Source organism: Clinocottus analis, unplaced genomic scaffold, assembly GCF_023055335.1.
Source record: "Clinocottus analis isolate CAN_PGR_092001 unplaced genomic scaffold, fCliAna1.0.p SCAF_8, whole genome shotgun sequence".
Lineage (NCBI taxonomy): Eukaryota > Metazoa > Chordata > Actinopteri > Perciformes > Cottidae > Clinocottus > Clinocottus analis.
Genome location: NW_027176240.1, coordinates 2978465 through 2995208, shown reverse-complemented (window position 1 = coordinate 2995208; position 16744 = coordinate 2978465). Strand labels below are relative to the sequence as shown.

General features: G+C 46.1%; 1 protein-coding gene across 3 annotated transcripts in view; it reads right to left on the bottom strand.

Annotated features, from left to right (window-relative positions):
- itsn1 (intersectin 1 (SH3 domain protein)) overlaps positions 1–16744 on the bottom strand; it is a 41552-nt gene that overhangs the window by 11795 nt on the left and 13013 nt on the right. The window contains exons 14-32 of one of the 3 annotated variants that reach the window (XM_068568353.1): positions 16535–16684; positions 16084–16224; positions 15534–15621; positions 15231–15370; positions 10006–10142; positions 9597–9904; positions 8805–8962; positions 8182–8196; positions 7028–7302; positions 6369–6543; positions 6149–6235; positions 5647–5804; positions 5482–5561; positions 5150–5316; positions 4915–4960; positions 4542–4663; positions 4031–4166; positions 2647–2841; positions 788–1057 (exon numbers count right to left, since the gene is read on the bottom strand). In XM_068568353.1, coding sequence (XP_068424454.1) covers positions 1056–1057; positions 2647–2841; positions 4031–4166; positions 4542–4663; positions 4915–4960; positions 5150–5316; positions 5482–5561; positions 5647–5804; positions 6149–6235; positions 6369–6543; positions 7028–7302; positions 8182–8196; positions 8805–8962; positions 9597–9904; positions 10006–10142; positions 15231–15370; positions 15534–15621; positions 16084–16224; positions 16535–16684 — 2580 coding nt within the window. In that variant the 3' untranslated portion in view covers positions 788–1055. Of the gene's footprint in view, positions 1–787; positions 1058–2646; positions 2842–4030; positions 4167–4541; positions 4664–4914; positions 4961–5149; positions 5317–5481; positions 5562–5646; positions 5805–6148; positions 6236–6368; positions 6544–7027; positions 7303–8181; positions 8197–8804; positions 8963–9596; positions 9905–10005; positions 10143–15230; positions 15371–15533; positions 15622–16083; positions 16225–16534; positions 16685–16744 lie in introns of those variants that run through there. The other 2 variants (XM_068568351.1, XM_068568352.1) reach the window with 2 other exon arrangements.

Below are 16744 nucleotides of genomic sequence, written 5' to 3'. Positions count from 1 at the left end.
TCATTTCCTCTCCATCTCCTTTTTCTTCTTCTCTCCCCCGTGGTGGTTGGAGGAGGAGGAGGAGGAGGAGTAAAGAAGGAGGGAAGAGGAGTCTTTGGCATTGAGGAGAGGAGACGTAAAGAGAGGGGGAGGAGGCTTTGACACTGAGACTCGTCCTCCAGCAGATAGCGGGTCTTTCTGTGAAGCTGTGGGGAGGGAGGGGGTAGGGTTGGGGTTAGTGAGGGGATGGGGGGGGATGGGAGGAGCCAGCGCTTTTGATTGACAGGTGAACGAAGCCGCCGAACCAATGGGAGGTTAAAGAAAATATTTTAAAAATGTAAAAAGCGGGATGAGCTGAGCTACTGTTTCTAATGACAGAATCTCCCATAAAGCCACAAAATGACCCACTATCCACTGGACCACGCTGTGTGTGTGTGTGTGTGTGTGTGTTAACATGTGTGTGTGTTAATGTATGTGTGTGTGTGTGTGTGCGTGAAAACAGTCACTGTGATCCAGTCAAAAAAAAACAACATGTCCATCAGTCCAATCTGAGAGAAAGGAGCTCAATAGTCTTTCCTCCTTTTTCTCTTCTTCTCCTCTCTCCTTTTGTTCCGACCGATAAAACAGAAGTAGAGGAACGATAAAAAGAAGAAGAAGAAAGTTGGCGAGAGAGAGTCAGAGAGAGAGAGAGAGAGAGAGGGAGAGAGAGAGAGAGAGAGAGAGAGGGAGGAGAGGAGGAGCCCTCGACTATTGACCTCCCTGCTGTTGGAACAGAGCCGTTAAGACAAACGAGTTTTTTTGAGTCCAGTCAGAGCCGAGCGGAGACGCAGAGTCTTTGTTTTATTCTCCTTAACTCTACAGTCTGTCTGTCTGTCTGTCTCTGGCTTCTATTGGTGGAGAGAGAGAGATTGAGAGAGAGATAGAGAGAGAGAGAGAGAGCGAGTGTCGCCATATCCGGGGGTCATGTGACCTCTCTTGCTGCTGTCCCCCATTGGTTGAGTGGCCTAGTACGGGCGTGGCCTAGTGGGTCTCTTTGAGGGCTTTGAGGAGAGGGGGGTTTCTGGGTAATGATATGATCCTAGAGAGAGGACGACAACAACAACATCAACAAAAACTAAACAAAAACAACAACAACAACAACCAATCGGGCGCTAGGTGGGTGGAGCGTGCAGCAAGGCGGAGCGTGTGGAGGTGTGCGCTAACGTAGAGATAGAGATAGAGCCGCTAGAGCGAGCGGGGAGGCGCCGAGTCGGCTTTACAGAGAACCTGTAACCGTGTTTACACCACCGCTCAGAAGGTTGGGGTCACTTAGAAATGTTCTTATTTGTCAATGAAGACAACATTAAAAGAATCAGAAATACACTCTTTACTCTGTTAATGTGGTAAAAGACTATTCTAGGTGGAAACGTCTGGTTTTAAATGAAATATCTACAAAAGGTGTATAGAGGCCTATTTCCATCAGCTATCAGTGTTCTAGTGGTACATTGTGTTTGCTAGTCACCTTAGAAGACTAATGGATGAGTAGAAAACCCTTAAACTCTTGAGCAGTGATGTCACACAGCTGAAAACAGTTCTGCTGGTGAGAGAAGCTATAAAACTGGTCTGGTTAGAAAACCCTTAAAAAAAAAAAAAAAAAAAAACTTAAAAAAAAACTTAAACCCCCCCTTAAAATTCATTGAAACTCCTTAAAAACATTTTTTTTTTAAATAATTAAAAATCCCTTAAAAACTCTTGAGCAGTGATGTCACAGCTGAAAACAGTTCTGCTGGTGAGAGAAGCTATAAAACTGGTCTGGTTAGAAAACCCTTGAAAATCCTTTAAAAAAAACTTAAAATATTTAAAATATTTAAATCAAAACCTTCAAGAAGGAAACCGCTCGTAATGATCAACTGACTATGGATCACTCATGTTTTTATAGTTCATACATTATGTTTGTTAAAAGTACAGATTAGTGTCTGTACCTCTGTTAATACGTTTAAAATACACCTGGTGGTGGTTTGTTAAAGCTAAAATCAATATCAGAATATTATTAAACAACAACTTTTCTAACTCGCTTTGTTATTATTTTTTTAATATATATATAAAATACAATTTAAATGTTGGTGAAACCAAAGGATTCATATTGTTACGGCTCCACTGAAGGTAAATAAAAGATGGTTTGTGTCCTCATCTGTATTAGAATCTCACAAAATTATGTTTTTATAATTTTTTGTACACATTTTGGCTCAAAATAATGACCCACAACCTCCAATGTTTTGACTGTCAGCTCTAGAAACTCTAAGTCTATGGTGGATCATGCTGAAGGGGGACACATGCAGGAAGAGAAAGGGGAAAAACACTTTGACACCGAAGCAGATATATAACACACACAAACACACACACACATGCACATACACACACTATCCAAAAAAAGCACCACCCGGAGGTGCTGCGTGGCTGGGAGGTTGTCAAAGAGGCCCAAAAGGAAGTGTCAAGGTGAAAAGTCAAAAGGTCAAACCAATCCGAGGGGGTAAAACACAGAGAGAGGAGGGACAGCATCTCCACACCTGGCTCTGGGGTGTGCGAGTGTGTTCATTTTAGTGTGCGTGTGTGTTCATGTGAGTGTTCGTATGTGTGTGTGTGTGTGTGTGTGTGTGTGTGTGTGTGAGCTCGTGTGTGTGTACTCACACTGCGTGCTCGGGTCGGTGTCCGTGGTGAGCTTGACGTAGTTGCTGGGGAACAGCCCCTCCCTCCCGTTGAGCTCGCCCTTCCACCAGTCGCAGTCGTCCTTGTTGACCACCGTGATCAGCTGACCCTTCAGGAAGGCCAGCTCGTCGTCGTTCTGCGCCACGTAGTCGTACATGCCGATCACCTGGCACACGGCTTCAGGAAGCGGAGACGGAGAGGACGTCAGCGTGCGGCGACTTCAAAAAGGTCGCGCGTCACAGTCGAGACATTATCGTTCTCCAGATACATGAACACTCTGGAGTTATGGTTTTGTCGTCCAGAATCAGTGAAACTGATCGTGCAACACTGTTGTGCTTTATTTCTTTATACTGTTAGCATTCGTAGCAATGCCTTGTGGGATTCTTAATTCTAATTCAAGCTTGTTTTAACCTTAAGTTTGTTGTAATTCTGTGTGTAAGGAGAAGCTTTTCATTGTAAGGATTAACTGTGCTTATGACAATACAAACATCTTGAATCTTTTAATCCACACACATGAGATTAACCTTTGTGTTAAACTTTTGGAAACTGTCCGTGAAAATCCTCCCGCGCTAATTTTAAGTCCCAGCATGTCCTATTCAGACAATCTTTTAGCATAAAATACATATTCTTTTCCATTTTTTAACCAAACGACACAGTTTCTTGACTGAAACTTCTTCCTAACAGACCAAGACTTTGTTTTATTGTGATTTTTGTTGCAGATTCTGATTCTTTAGGTCCTAATCTTTCCAAAAAGGTGTCTTATTGACGCTCCAGGAGGCATTTTTGGGGAATCTGGCTCATATCATGCCGGACATTCGTAGTCACGATTAATATGTCTTTTAAAAGTATTTTTTTTTTTGCAGATACACATTTTTTTTTCCAAGACTTTGCTGAACAAATACATACAATAAACACAAGTATTGGAATTAATTTGGGGTTCTACGACGACTCAAACACATGGGAAAAGACTCAAACACAGAGAAAGAGGTCTGGAGGCAAAATTGGTTCCACAGTTTTCAATGAATTAATAACCCATAAAGCTTTTTCTCTCAATCCAAACTGGCGGCTTTTCACACGTCACAAGGTCCAGACATTATTGTATATCAGCTTTCATACCAGTTCTATACGAAGTTGTGTCAAAGTAACACAAATAACATATTTTATTGACTATTTATGGGCCGCAAGTTCCTCAAAAATAGAGAAAAGCGCCAAAAGAAAGCAATACAATATGCTTTCATGTTTCTGGTTCAGTAATCCCGTTTAAAAATAATGACAAAGAAAAATTTCATACCACATTTATTATCATTATGTAAATAAATGGTTGTTAAACCAGCTGTTAACACGTTTCATTGCGATGCGTGCGTACCTGTGTGAGCGCCCGTCATGGCCGAAATCAGTTTGGGAGGGGTGGGCTCCGTGGGCGTGGTCTTGCTGGTGCTGGGACTGAGCAGCTTCACGTAGTTGGCCGGAAACCAACCGATCTGGCGCTTCTTCCCCCGAGCCTGAGCCAATCAGAAGACAGCGCTCAGCAACGTCCATTGTGTCCAATTATGTTAACGATTTAAGTGATGACATTGTGTGTGTCAAAGGGAGGGGGTTTAGTGACGTCTTTCCTTTTTTATTAAGTAACTTATTGTGTTTGTATAATGAATTATTATTATTTGTTAGGTATTCAATTGTGTTTTTTATATTTCTAGTCGTCTAAATGAGTCTCAGGATATTCAGAATTAATACTTTATCTCATGGTAACCCTCACAAGTCATTTAAAAACAACCCAACGACCAAAAACACAAACAAGTCTATGTGTGTGTTGTGTGATGGACGTGTTCCTGCGCGTGTGTGTGTTGCATGATGTGTGTGTTCTTTTGCTGGTGTACCTGCAGCTCGCCCTCCCACCAGCCGCCCGGGTTCTTCTTCCTGATGAGGATCAGCTGACCAGGAGCCAACGTCAGCTGCTCTGCTCCTGTAGCGCTGTAGGGGGCGATCACCTGAGCGATCTCTGATGGAGGGAGAGAGGGAGGACGAAAGAGAGAGAGAGGAGGGGGGAGAGAGAGGGAGGAAGAGATAGTGAGTGAGAGAGAGAGAGAGAGGGAGAGATAGATAGAGGAAGGAAGAGAGAGAGAGAAGAAGAAGAGGAAGAGGTTCAGTATTTCAGCGCTTTTATTTTGAAATTGAACGGTTGTCTCCCCTCTACATATTTCCATGTGACGGCGTGGAGGAGCGGCAGAAAAAGCTCTGGCCAAAGCTCACCTGGTTTCTTTCCCAGGCTGCCCGTCTTCCCCGCCGGACCCAAAGCCTGCAGGCCAAGTCACAACAACAAGTTACAAACGTTTATGCAACACACACACACACACACACACACACACACACACACACACACACACACACACACACACACACACACACACACACACACACACACACACACACACACACACACACACACACACACACAGAGTTCTGGCTCCGAGCGCCGTCGTCTCACCTCTGAGTCTCTGGGTTTGACGTAGTTGGACGGGAAGACGCCCGTCTTGCCCGCGACCACGCCCGTCCACCAATCCCCTTCCTTCCGGGTCACCACCACCACGTCGCCCTGCTGGAAGCTCAGGTCGCCCTGTTCGCTGCTCTCGTAGGTGTACATGGCCACGTACTCTGCACGCACACACACACACATGGACGGTTACGACGAGCCGCACCAACGTTTGCAATAATAAACACTGCAGCTGATTATTTTCTTTGTTTAGCTTTTAGGATATTTTATGTAAAGTGACTTTGAGTACTTAGAAAAGCATTATAGAAATAAAGTTATGATATTACCTTCTCCAGAGTCGGAGGGTTTCGTTGGGGAGGGGGACGGGCGTTTCCCGTTGGGGGGGCTCTCTGACACACCGGACTCACTGGGGGAGGAGACAAAAAACTCTTTGTACTGGATACAAAAGATGTTGTTTTCGGCAGTTTCCATCCATCCATCTCTTAACCCACATGGTGTTTTTGATGCGCGGCACGGCCCCGGGGGGCGGCGGCGGCGGCGTCATGCTGGCGGAGATGAGCTTCACGTAGCTTTTGGGGAACCAGCCTCTTTGCCCGGTCTGCAGTTCACCCAACCACCACATGTCCTGCTGCTCCAACACGGTGATGATCTGCGTCAACAACAACAACGACAACAACAACGACACTATTAGCGTCACCGGATGTCATTTCCTGTTTGCATTCACAGCTCTTACTGAGGTTTCTCACAGAAAGCTACGTCTGAAATGTCTGTGTTCGTCTTTCGTGTCGTCATAAATATATAAATTTAAATTGTGGCGCAATGGCCGCTGGCCTTTGACGATGGAAAGACGAGACTCCTCACACAAACTGCTTTCAATGTGTGATTGTGTGCTCCATCTTCTTATTTCTTTGTTTAGCTTTTAGGATGATTTAAAAACACAGTGTGTAAAGTGTCTTTGAGTATCATGAAAAGGAATCAGGAACGCTCGTCTACCTCGTTTTTGTTGAAGTTGAGGTGGTTGTCCTTCTTTGCTCTCCACGGATACAAAGCCTGCGCCTGGAGACCCTCGACCTTCTCCCCCTGAGGGACGGTGGAAACAAACAAACACACACACACACAAACACACACACACAGGCGGTCAGTTTGGACGCCAGCGTGCCAAAAAAATTTGCGCTCTTTAAGGCGCCCGCGCAGCGTTTCGGTGAGTTCCTACCTGCCCCAGCACGGGAGAGGGGGAGGAGCCCGTCGTCATGGTTGCGGGCGTGAAGGCGGAGCGTTGCCGTAGCTGCGCCGACGGAACGCTCAGCGAAGGGTTCTGATTGGCCGTAGAGGTCGGCCACGCGTCCCATCCCTCGCTCTCCGATTGGCCGGCGGTGTTGGAGGGCCAACTGCAAATGTCAGCCATTTTGTGACGTTATTATATGTGACATTATGACGCAATGTTTCCAATTTTTGCAAAGGATTTTTAATAAAGCGGTCGATGTGTTGTTGGAGTGGAGACTTTCAGATTTAATTTAATGGATACAACAAACATATGGCAGTGTCGGAACCCCAAATTAAGTCCAATACTTGTGTTTATTGTATGTATTTGTTCAGCTAAGTCTGAGGAAAAAAATGTACATCTGCAAAAAAAAAACACTTTTAAAAGATATTTTGACTGTGTCGTTCGGTTAAAAAATGACGTATTTTATGCTAAAAGATTGTCTGAATGGGGTATGCTGGGACTATATAAGCGTTCAGTCATATTGTACACAAGATCTTACACAAGACTCAAAGACTCAAAATGGCGACGTCAGTGTGGAGCTGCTGTGAGTCTAATCGAGAGGACGGCGTGAAAGAATCAATGGATTGTCGGCGCCCGGCGGGACTCACGTGGTGTTGAAGTCGGCCCAGTTGCTGTTGGTGGTCGGCGCGGACGAGGAGGAGGACGAGGAGGCGGCGGCGGCGGCGGCGGCGTGTCCAGGTGCCGGCGGGGGCGTCGACATGGGCTGCTGGGCCGCGGTGGGCGGGGCCGAGGCCGTTGCGCGCAGGCTGATCGGCGCCTCGCTGTCCGGTATCCGCTCGGCGTAATTGGCCGGGAACCAACCGGTCCGGCCGCGGAGCTCCCCGCCCAGCCAGCCCGGTTCCCCCGTTTGGGATTCGTCCACCTGCGAGGGCGGAGAGGAGCAGGATGAACACAGAAGGCTCCTCGAACTTCATTTTTATGCCTCGTCGTCTCCTCCGAAACAATCTCTAAGGACGTATCACTTCCTAAGATACATCTACTCGCCGGAGGAGCTAGGAGCGAGGACACGCCGCATGTAAAAATGGAGGCGGGACAAAGGACTGCTGATCATCTTTTAAATCGTTGTCACTTTAAAAACGACGACAGGTGTTTGGTAAATGACTCCTCCCCTCGCGTCTCTTCCTCACCTCCTCAGCTCGCAGTTCCCCCGGGCAAGGAGACGAGGAAAGAAAGGGAGGAAGGGACACTAATCGATAAAGATGCGTGTGCGTGTATTCAGATTTAGGGTTGAACAGAAGTAAAAAAAGGCAGAATTATTAAATTAGTGCATAATTGAGTGAGATAAAAAACATAGAAACTTGATATTTGTTAACTGTTCTGGCCGTTTCTATCAATCTATTCAATTATTCTACTTCTATAAATAACACTTATGATAAAACCCGTCTTTTTTACCCATCTGTCTTTCCTTAAATCACGAGGATGTTAATTTATTCGTTGACGCTAATAACCGTAATGTATTCATTCATAACCATAATGTATTCATTCATAACATCTCAGAGTGAGGCACGTTTATGACTTTTCACAAAAACTATGAAAACAAATAAAGCAAAACAATATTTACAAATCCAATTAGGATGATTTGGTTAAAAAAAATTACAAAAAAAACAGAGCGAAAGACGTTCATTCAGTGGCAAATGAACGAACACGGAGGTGACATGAGATGAACCAATGACAGCGAGAGTTCAAATGAAAGCTGGCTTGTGATTGGTGGGGCACAACACTGGGCGGGGCTACAACTCACCCATTCCCCCTTCACCTTCAGTTTGCACAGCAGAGGAGAGAAGAAACCGTTAATACACAAGCACACACACTCAGACACTCTCTCACTCACACACACACACACACACACACCCCCAGACAGACAGTCAACGACAAAAACACACACACACACACACACACACAAAAGGAGGTTTTATAAAACACACCCAAACAGTCGACCAGAAAATTTCACACACACACACACACACACAAAAGGAGGTTTTATAAAACACACCCAAACAGTCGACCAGAAAATTTCACACACACACACACACACACACACACACACACACACACACACACACACACACACACACACACACACACACACACACGACAAAAAAAGCACATATAAACACACAGAGGAGGCTTTAACAACACGAAAGCACACACACACACACGACACACACACACACACACACAAACACACGACAAGAGAAAATCACACACACAATAAAATATCAGTTCACACAAAGTCATCGTGTTATTTTGGGGAGACTCATTTTACTCAAATGTCCTTTTGTTAAACTGACAGTGTTGCAACTGCTGACCATCGTCCAAGGAAGCATGCGTGTGCGTGTGCGTGTGTGTGTACACGCTACATACCATGATGACGTCTCCGGGCGCGATGCTGATCTCGTCGTGGCTGCGGGCGTCGAAGGGGTACAGCGCGCGGTAGTAGACGACCTTCACCGGGTGCTGCTGGTCGAAGCTGCTGACCGGAGTCTTCTGATCGAACAGACCGGGCAGCGGAGCCTTTTCCCCTGGAGAGCAGCGCCGGAGTTCAACCAACACACACCAGGACCCATGCTCCTACTTCATGCTCCTTCACACTGCGCTACATCTGTTATCATTTACTTTTTACATTAAAAAAAGCATAATATTGTGCAGTACTATACTTCTAATTTCACGCAGTAGTATATAAAAAAAATCTAAACTTGTCTCCACATTGAGAAAGCACAATATTAAAATGCTCTGTGAAGTTTTTAGTGATACAAATAGGGATATAATAATATGTAATAACACTTTGAAAGGAGTCATTCTGTGCAATGAGCACTGAAGGTCATTTCATGTATATTCAAAGCTTCTATGGAGGTTTTTCGAATTGAGGTTTTAATGTTTGTCGTCACATTTTTATGACCGATCAAATGAACTTTCTGCAACGGATTTAACTCGTCTGTATATGTGCTGCATTTATGCGAGGAAAACATACAGAAAGCTGCTTTTGGACCGTAGTGAAATTGTGTTTTTGGACACAAACATGGATAATTTGAACTTTTACATTTTGGCAGCATTCACATTTAGATTCAGTCTTTAAACAAAGGTTGCCACATCCCACCAATCCCATGCAGCCGTTAGCTGTTAGCTGTTAGCCGTTAGCCGTTAGCCGTGACGCACCTGTTGAGCCCCAGGGGTCGGCGGGCTGGCCGAACAGCTTGCTCAGTTTCTCCTGCATGTCCTTCTTGCTTCTCCCTTCGCCCTCGATATCTCCTGCCGATCCCGCTCCCTTCTGGCCTCCTCCTCCCCCCTGCTCCTCCTCTTCCTCATCCTCCATCTCCATCATCCCTCTCCTCTTCCTCTCCTCCTCCTCCTGAGCCACTCGGTTCAGCCAGGCGTGGGGCGCCGAGGAGGAAAGGGGGGGGCTCGGGACGTTGGGGGCGGAGCTCGCCGAGTCGTCCCTCCAGGACGGCTCCTCCGACGACAACCTGGCGAAGGGAGAAAAAAAAAAAAAACGAAAATCAACCCCCCGGGATGCACGCCTATTTTATTTTTACGCCCGTTTCCGGAACGCGTCGCGTCCGCTCACCTGCCGTCCCGCAGCTCGGCGGACTTCCTCTCGACGGGCGTGTGCATGTGAGGGTGCGTGTGCGTCAGCGAGTGTGCGTCTCCGTCCAGCTCCCGCTGCTTCTGCCTCTGCTGCCGGCTGTGGATCTCCCTCAGCTCCTGCAAAAGAAGGCAACGATATGTGGAGACAGGAAGGAACAGCGGTGAGGAGGACGTGGGGCGGGGGGGTCAGAGGGCTGGCTGCTACGGGTTACCACCGGCAACAAACAACAACAACAACAACAGCGGCAGCATGTATGGATGTATTAGTCACGTGTACAAGGCAAGCTCCGCCGTCCTGGGGATGCACGACTAGAAATATATATTGCACGAGTGATATTTGCCTTTTTTCTCTGAAGGAGAGGAGAGACATAATTGGTTGATTTGTTTGTATAATAAACTTTTTTTTGACAAGTTCGGGAGCTTTATTCATTTATTTCTCCTGACTCGATGCCTTCCACGAGACAAGGAGAGCAGACTCTCCTTGTAAAAGCAAATGCGCTCCAGTTACAACCAACTTTCTTTCAATATTCTCTCATTTAAATAGACGCAGTATCGACACTCGGCAGCGCTGTTCCAGAAGCCGAGACGTCTTTTTTTTGTCTCATTTGATTATTTTCATGTATTAAACCCCTGGATTTTCTTAATTTGCTGTGTTCAGGACATCTCTTTTTGTGAACCTGTGACCTTTTGGTAAAACAATTTCTATTCGACCACATGAGTTAAAGGTATGTTTTCACAAAAAGACATGAAGAATTTCCAAAATCGAGTGTCAATTTTTCAGCTTTTAGCGCCATATTATCACTTGACACTTCGTGCCTAATGACAATGGCGCCTCATTATATAGAGAGCTGAGATTGTTTAGATGTAAGACACATGGGGTATATATCATATGCAATGGCCTTAAAAAAACTGAATTTAAGAAATGATGTAAAATCGTGAAAAAATGACCCAAAAGTGCGCATCCAAGAGGAAGCTACAAAAAGTTGGAGGTTGGCCCGACCTCGTTGAGCCGAAGAGGAAGGGGCCGGCTTTAAGCCGACGGATCCTAAAAGTGGGAGGGGCCTCTTCTTCACAACTGGAGGTTCATTTTGTAATTGTGTTGCAGTCACTTATAGCGGCACGTCCATTACTGCCCCGTTCTTCCAGAAACCAGAGGGGGCGGAGCTTGCACAAGGTACAGTACGTTGGAGGGGGGAAGCGTTAGGAATAAGCCAAAAATAAAAAAAGGGGAGGGGTAGGGATGCGGGAAGGGGGGGGGGGGGGACCAGCTGTGCCATTAAAACACTCTGTTACTATGACAACACAGGGCGTCTGTCGTGTTTCAGCCAAACAACCAGCGTGAAGAAGAAACCTTCAGGAAACAAGCAAACCGACTACGACTCCGGAGAGAGAGAGGGAGGACAGAGACTCACTCCGAAACAGGAAGTGGAGGACAAGAGACCCGCGGAGAGCATGCCACACACACACACACACACACACGCACACGCGCACACACAAGCTCACGGTTCTCATAGATTATCTGCATATGAGCCTCGTAAAATGTCTACTAGTCTGGCTGAAACATCATCTGGTAGAACGCACGCACGCACACACACACACACACGCACGCACACAACAGCACAGTGAGGCTCTTGTCAAGTAGCAACAGCATAAAATTAACCAATCTAACTGCTGGTTTAGCACGACAACCGCGTACAGCGCTATCGATGGGAGCTAAAGTTGAGCTAAGAGTGGTGAGCTAACACCAGTTGGGCAGAGAAAAGGAGGGAGACAGAGAGAGGGAAGGGGGGAGAGGGAGAAGGATGGGGATGAGAAGAAGAGGGTTAAAGAAAATGTGAAAGAAAGAAACACAAAATGAAGCAAAGACAGAGAGAGAGAGAGAGAGAGAGAGAGAGAGAGAGAGAGAGAGAGAGAGAGAGACAAGAAAGAAATGAGGGAAGATAAAGAAAACGAGGGAACAAGAAGGGAGGCCGGGGGTCGATGTGTGGACCTTCATTACGTAGTCTAGCCGAGCCAGACACACCCTGACGGCTGACACACACTCCTGAAGCTGACCCTGCTCCTGGCACTGAAACACACATACACAGATATACACACACACACACAGGATCAATCATTCTGTCGAGACACGCAAACACGCTAAAAGTTAGTGTTCCAGACCATATTTACACATTCGGTCCAATTTAAAGGAGTTCTTTGTCACCTTTGTTAATAACATCTCATTTTTTATATATATATATATATATATATATATATATATATATATATATATATATATATATATATATATATATATATATATATATACACACACACACACACACACACACACACATAAAAATATATAAATTACAATTTTAGACACAACACAGACACAGTAGCAGTTAACAGTTAACGTGTCGTCTTGTGTCACTTTGTTCACGTCAGTTCTATAAAACACTCAAGAGCCTTTATATTTTATGTGGCAATGTGATATTTGCTTCATTTCAACTGGCTTCCTAATTACTGGAATAAGTGTTTTTAATCCCATCGTCATAAATCGGGGGATTTTCTCTCAGTAGAGATTAAAACAAACAAATAAGAGAGCGAGCGCGATAAGGCCTTGACTCATGCAAGGAGCGGCTCTCGTGACTCACTTGCGTTGAGGAATGCGCTGCTACAACTGTGAAGTGTGAGCCAGTGTGTCACAAAAAAACAGACCGAAGTTGCCAACGCTGCAGATGTCATAATATTTAGAGCGCCGTGCAAGAAGCCCGATTAGTTTCTTTCACTGGCGTGTCTGAACTGGACAGCAGATAATAGCTTAGTTTGTGGTTTTAGGTGTAAACTCAGTGTGTAAAGAGTTAATACTATTTAATGCACACTAATGAGTTAAATATGTACAAAAAACCACTAATCTGATGAATACATGTCAGAGGTGTTGCCGACTCTGACTTGTGAAATTAAGAAGAAGAAGAAGAAGAAGAAGAAGAAGAGTAAACACAGCACACCAGAATCAGTACGTGAGTGTGTGAGTGTTGGTGCTCTGCAGGAGTCAAACTTTCACTTGACAACTCCAGTCAAGTGAAATACATCCAGCTGCCTGGCGGGGGGCATCGCAGTGCGCACAACCCGTGTTAAAACAGGAGATGTCTGCACAATCCAGGCATTTTAGTAGTCTGGTTTGTAGGCAAAAAGCCTCCTAAAGTTTTTTAAATACATGTGAGTGCTTTATCTTTTACTTGTCTCCCCAATAGTCTGGCAGTGCAGGTCCAATCCAAATGCAAAACCTGCTTCCAGGGTTCGCCACTAGAGGCAGTGTTTATCACAGAGTAAAGAGTGAAATCCCAGCTGCAGTACCACCCCGGTCCAGCAGTGGCAGTGTGCTCTACCTGTCTCCCTCTCTGTTCCTCCTCAAGCTGGCGTCGCAGGGCCTCTATCCTGGCACAGTGGTTGGCATAGAACTCACACAGAGACTGGCATGGGCAAGGGAGCAAAACAAAACAAAACAAAAAAAGGCCAGTGTAGAAGATAAATGAAAGAAGTAGAAAAATGTAGAAAGGAAGGGTTTGTCATGTGGATTAAACAAAGAATGGGATGGGGAGAGGCGGAGAGGAAGCAGGAAAGGGAGGGAGGGGTCGCAGTGAGGTTTGGAGGACAGAGGAGGCACAGCAAAGGGACCAGGGAAGAGTTTGAGGGAGAGGAAGTGGTGTAGAAAGGAAGGTGGGCGGCAGCAAAGGCAAACGCCGGGAATCCCACCGCTGGGACGGAAAACTGGTCTCCGACACGGCCTTCCTCTAACCACTGCGTAACGGTGACTGTACCGCAGAAGCCCGAGAAGCAAACGTCATTAGATTAGCCGTTAAATTAGCCGTCAGAAAATCTATTTAGTGTGGGTCTGTGCTGCCTCCGCTTTCCTCCCCCACCTCCTCCTTCCTGCTGCTTTCTCATTCTCCTGCCCAGAGCACAGGACGAACTCGCCTCTCTTTGACCCGGCTCAGTGTTCTAGGGGGAGAGAACAGGGACAAAAGGTGGTCTAGGGAACATAAACATGCTCGCTGTGCTCCAACAAAAAAAAAAAAAAAAGGGAGGTACAATGTGTAATATCTGGCCACATGCTTCCAAACAAATACGGGTCAGCAGGGAGGCTAAAGAAATGAAAGCCAACTGCTCTCTAAAGTCAGGGATACGCAAAAAAAACAACCCTCTAAGGCTGAGATATCTTCTCATGTGGCCGATATGAATCTGTGTGTTTACTAACTGGGGTTGACACTGTTTATTGGGTAAAAATCCAAAAATGTAGCAGAAACAAACGAGTAAACGATTAACCCCATCACATTGTGTTGATGTTAAGTTGCGTTTGGCCGTATCTATCCCCCTCCATCTTCCTTCCTCAGTCACGATGTTTAGGGGGGGAAAGCGCCATGAAGCAGCTGTCTTCAGTGCCAGCTCCCCTCCAAAACCACAGCAAATCAACAGCAATCCACAGAGCGACACACACACACACGCGACACAAACACAAAGAACACGTCGGTGAACAAGAGCAGTGTGGCGGTGTTGGCGCGTGCGAGGATGGGGGGTGATGAGGGGACGGGGGGGGGACACGATTTTAAAAAAGCGACATCACGACATCAAGCTAATGCTTTTAAACACAGATTTTCATTCAGCAAGAAATACACGACTGGGTGAGCGAGTGAACTGGCAAAATAGATTCTTTTGAACTCGTAAAAGCGCGACAGCAATGCATCAAATTTAACAGCTAATGTATGCGACACGAACACGACAACTAAATGTGCAACTGTGCATGGAATCGAGACGATGGTGTGATGCGTCACATTGAATTTTCTTCACTTTTAGTATCCAATATCAAACCTTTTTGTAAGTCAATGACCTCCAGTAGATTTAGTGGAATGTGGCACTCGATTTAGAGGACTACTTTCTCAGGACTTTTCAGAAACACGGTGCTATCCTCCCACTGGTATGAAAATACCAAGCGTGCACTGTTACTTTGAACTTTAAAAAGAAAGAAAGGCTCATCTTTGAAGCTTATACTTCTCATGAATTACTGTTGGGTAAACCCTTGAAATGTATATTAAATTAAAGTTAATTAAAACACTTGATGGCTTTTGTATGCACGTTAATCAGTCCTCCATGATCTATTATTACAGACCTGACCTTTTTCCTGCAGCGCGCTGTATGAACGGGTCCTTTAACGGGGCCGTTTACCTTCAGCTGGGTGTTGAACGCGTCTATTTCCAGCAGCTTGGCCCTCGTCTCCCTCTCCACGGCGTCCAGCTGTTCTCGGAGCTGCTGCCTGCTGCTCTCCTTCTGCTCCACGGCCTTCTGCAGGGACGATAGGCTGTCACCTGCAGACACGGGAGGAACGAGAAGAAGAAGAAGAAGAGATGGTATCGAATGAGACGGCGCATTGTGGTGCCGGACCAACGGGGGCGAAGAAATCTTAATCTGTCCTTCAAAAAGGAAACGAATGTTAAAACCAGAGTGCGTTGGGTTTTGTGTGGTACTCACGATGCAGACTGTTCTGTTGAACCTGTTTCAGCTGGTCGTTGAGACACTGTTTATCAGGAATTAGCCGGCCCAACCACTGCTGGGAGTCCTGCAGACCAACAGCAAGTCAAACCAAGACCCAGTTACCTCCTTTTTTTATGATTAAAGAAATAAATGGATCACAATGGACCTACATGAACAAATTCCACAGTGTCTAAGAATGTGTGTGTGTGTGTTTGTAATGTTCACATCAAAAGAGTTGCAAAATATTTGCGCGAGTAGAGTACATGTAAAGTCGATGCACAGACGAGAATGGTTGCGAAAAAGCATTGCGAATATTTGTTATTTTGCCCGACGCTGAGTTACGAAAGCCAATCAGTGTTGAGAAGGCGCCCATCATCCTGCCATAGCTGAATTCAACATGGCTGCCGGTCCGCCTGCAGGAGCGCTGGAAGCGGCTTTATTCAGACTCTTGTCCTGGAGGAGTCAGAGCTGTGTGCGACTATCGATAATATTATGAACCCAGACGCTTGCTGACGATCTTTTTTCTCCCCATTTTGTGTTGGCGTACCTGCAGCTGCTGTTGCAGCAGGGTGATTTCAGCGATGCGCGTTTCCCTGGTCAGATTGGTCTGCTCCACCTCTCGCCGCTGGGCTGACAGTCGGAACCGGACGTCCTTCAGTTTGCCCTCCAGCTGGTTCTTCTTATCATTCTGGAGGACGGGAGAGAGAGAGATGGAGATGGAGAGGAACAGAACGTTACGTTTCTGCTGGTGTGCAAAAGTATTAGGTGACGGGGAAGGAATTCGTCGAGAGCCGTCGCGTTCCTTCCCGTTGGTATTAGCCGATTTCTCTTGGCTCATCTTGAAAGAAACTTTTTTTTTTAAAAGTCCATCACTGTCACACAAACCGCCTCTCTGCACCTGGAAGCACATGGCGTGCTGTCAGGGAGCTCGGTTAGCTCACAGCGGTCCCGTCAAGCTAGCGCTAACTGTAGCTGTGTGTGTGTGTGTGTGCGCTTACCAGAGCCTCCAGTTCAAACTCCAGGGTCTTCTTCCTGGCTTTGAGCAGCACGATACTCTCTTGTTCTCGGTTCCTCTGAGTCAGAAGCTCCTGGCGGCGTTGACGCTCCCACTCCAGCTGACGCTGACGCTCCAGTTCACGCTTAGCAGTCTGAACGGAACGAACACACACACACAAATTACGTCAGGGTCGTATTTGTATATTACACAC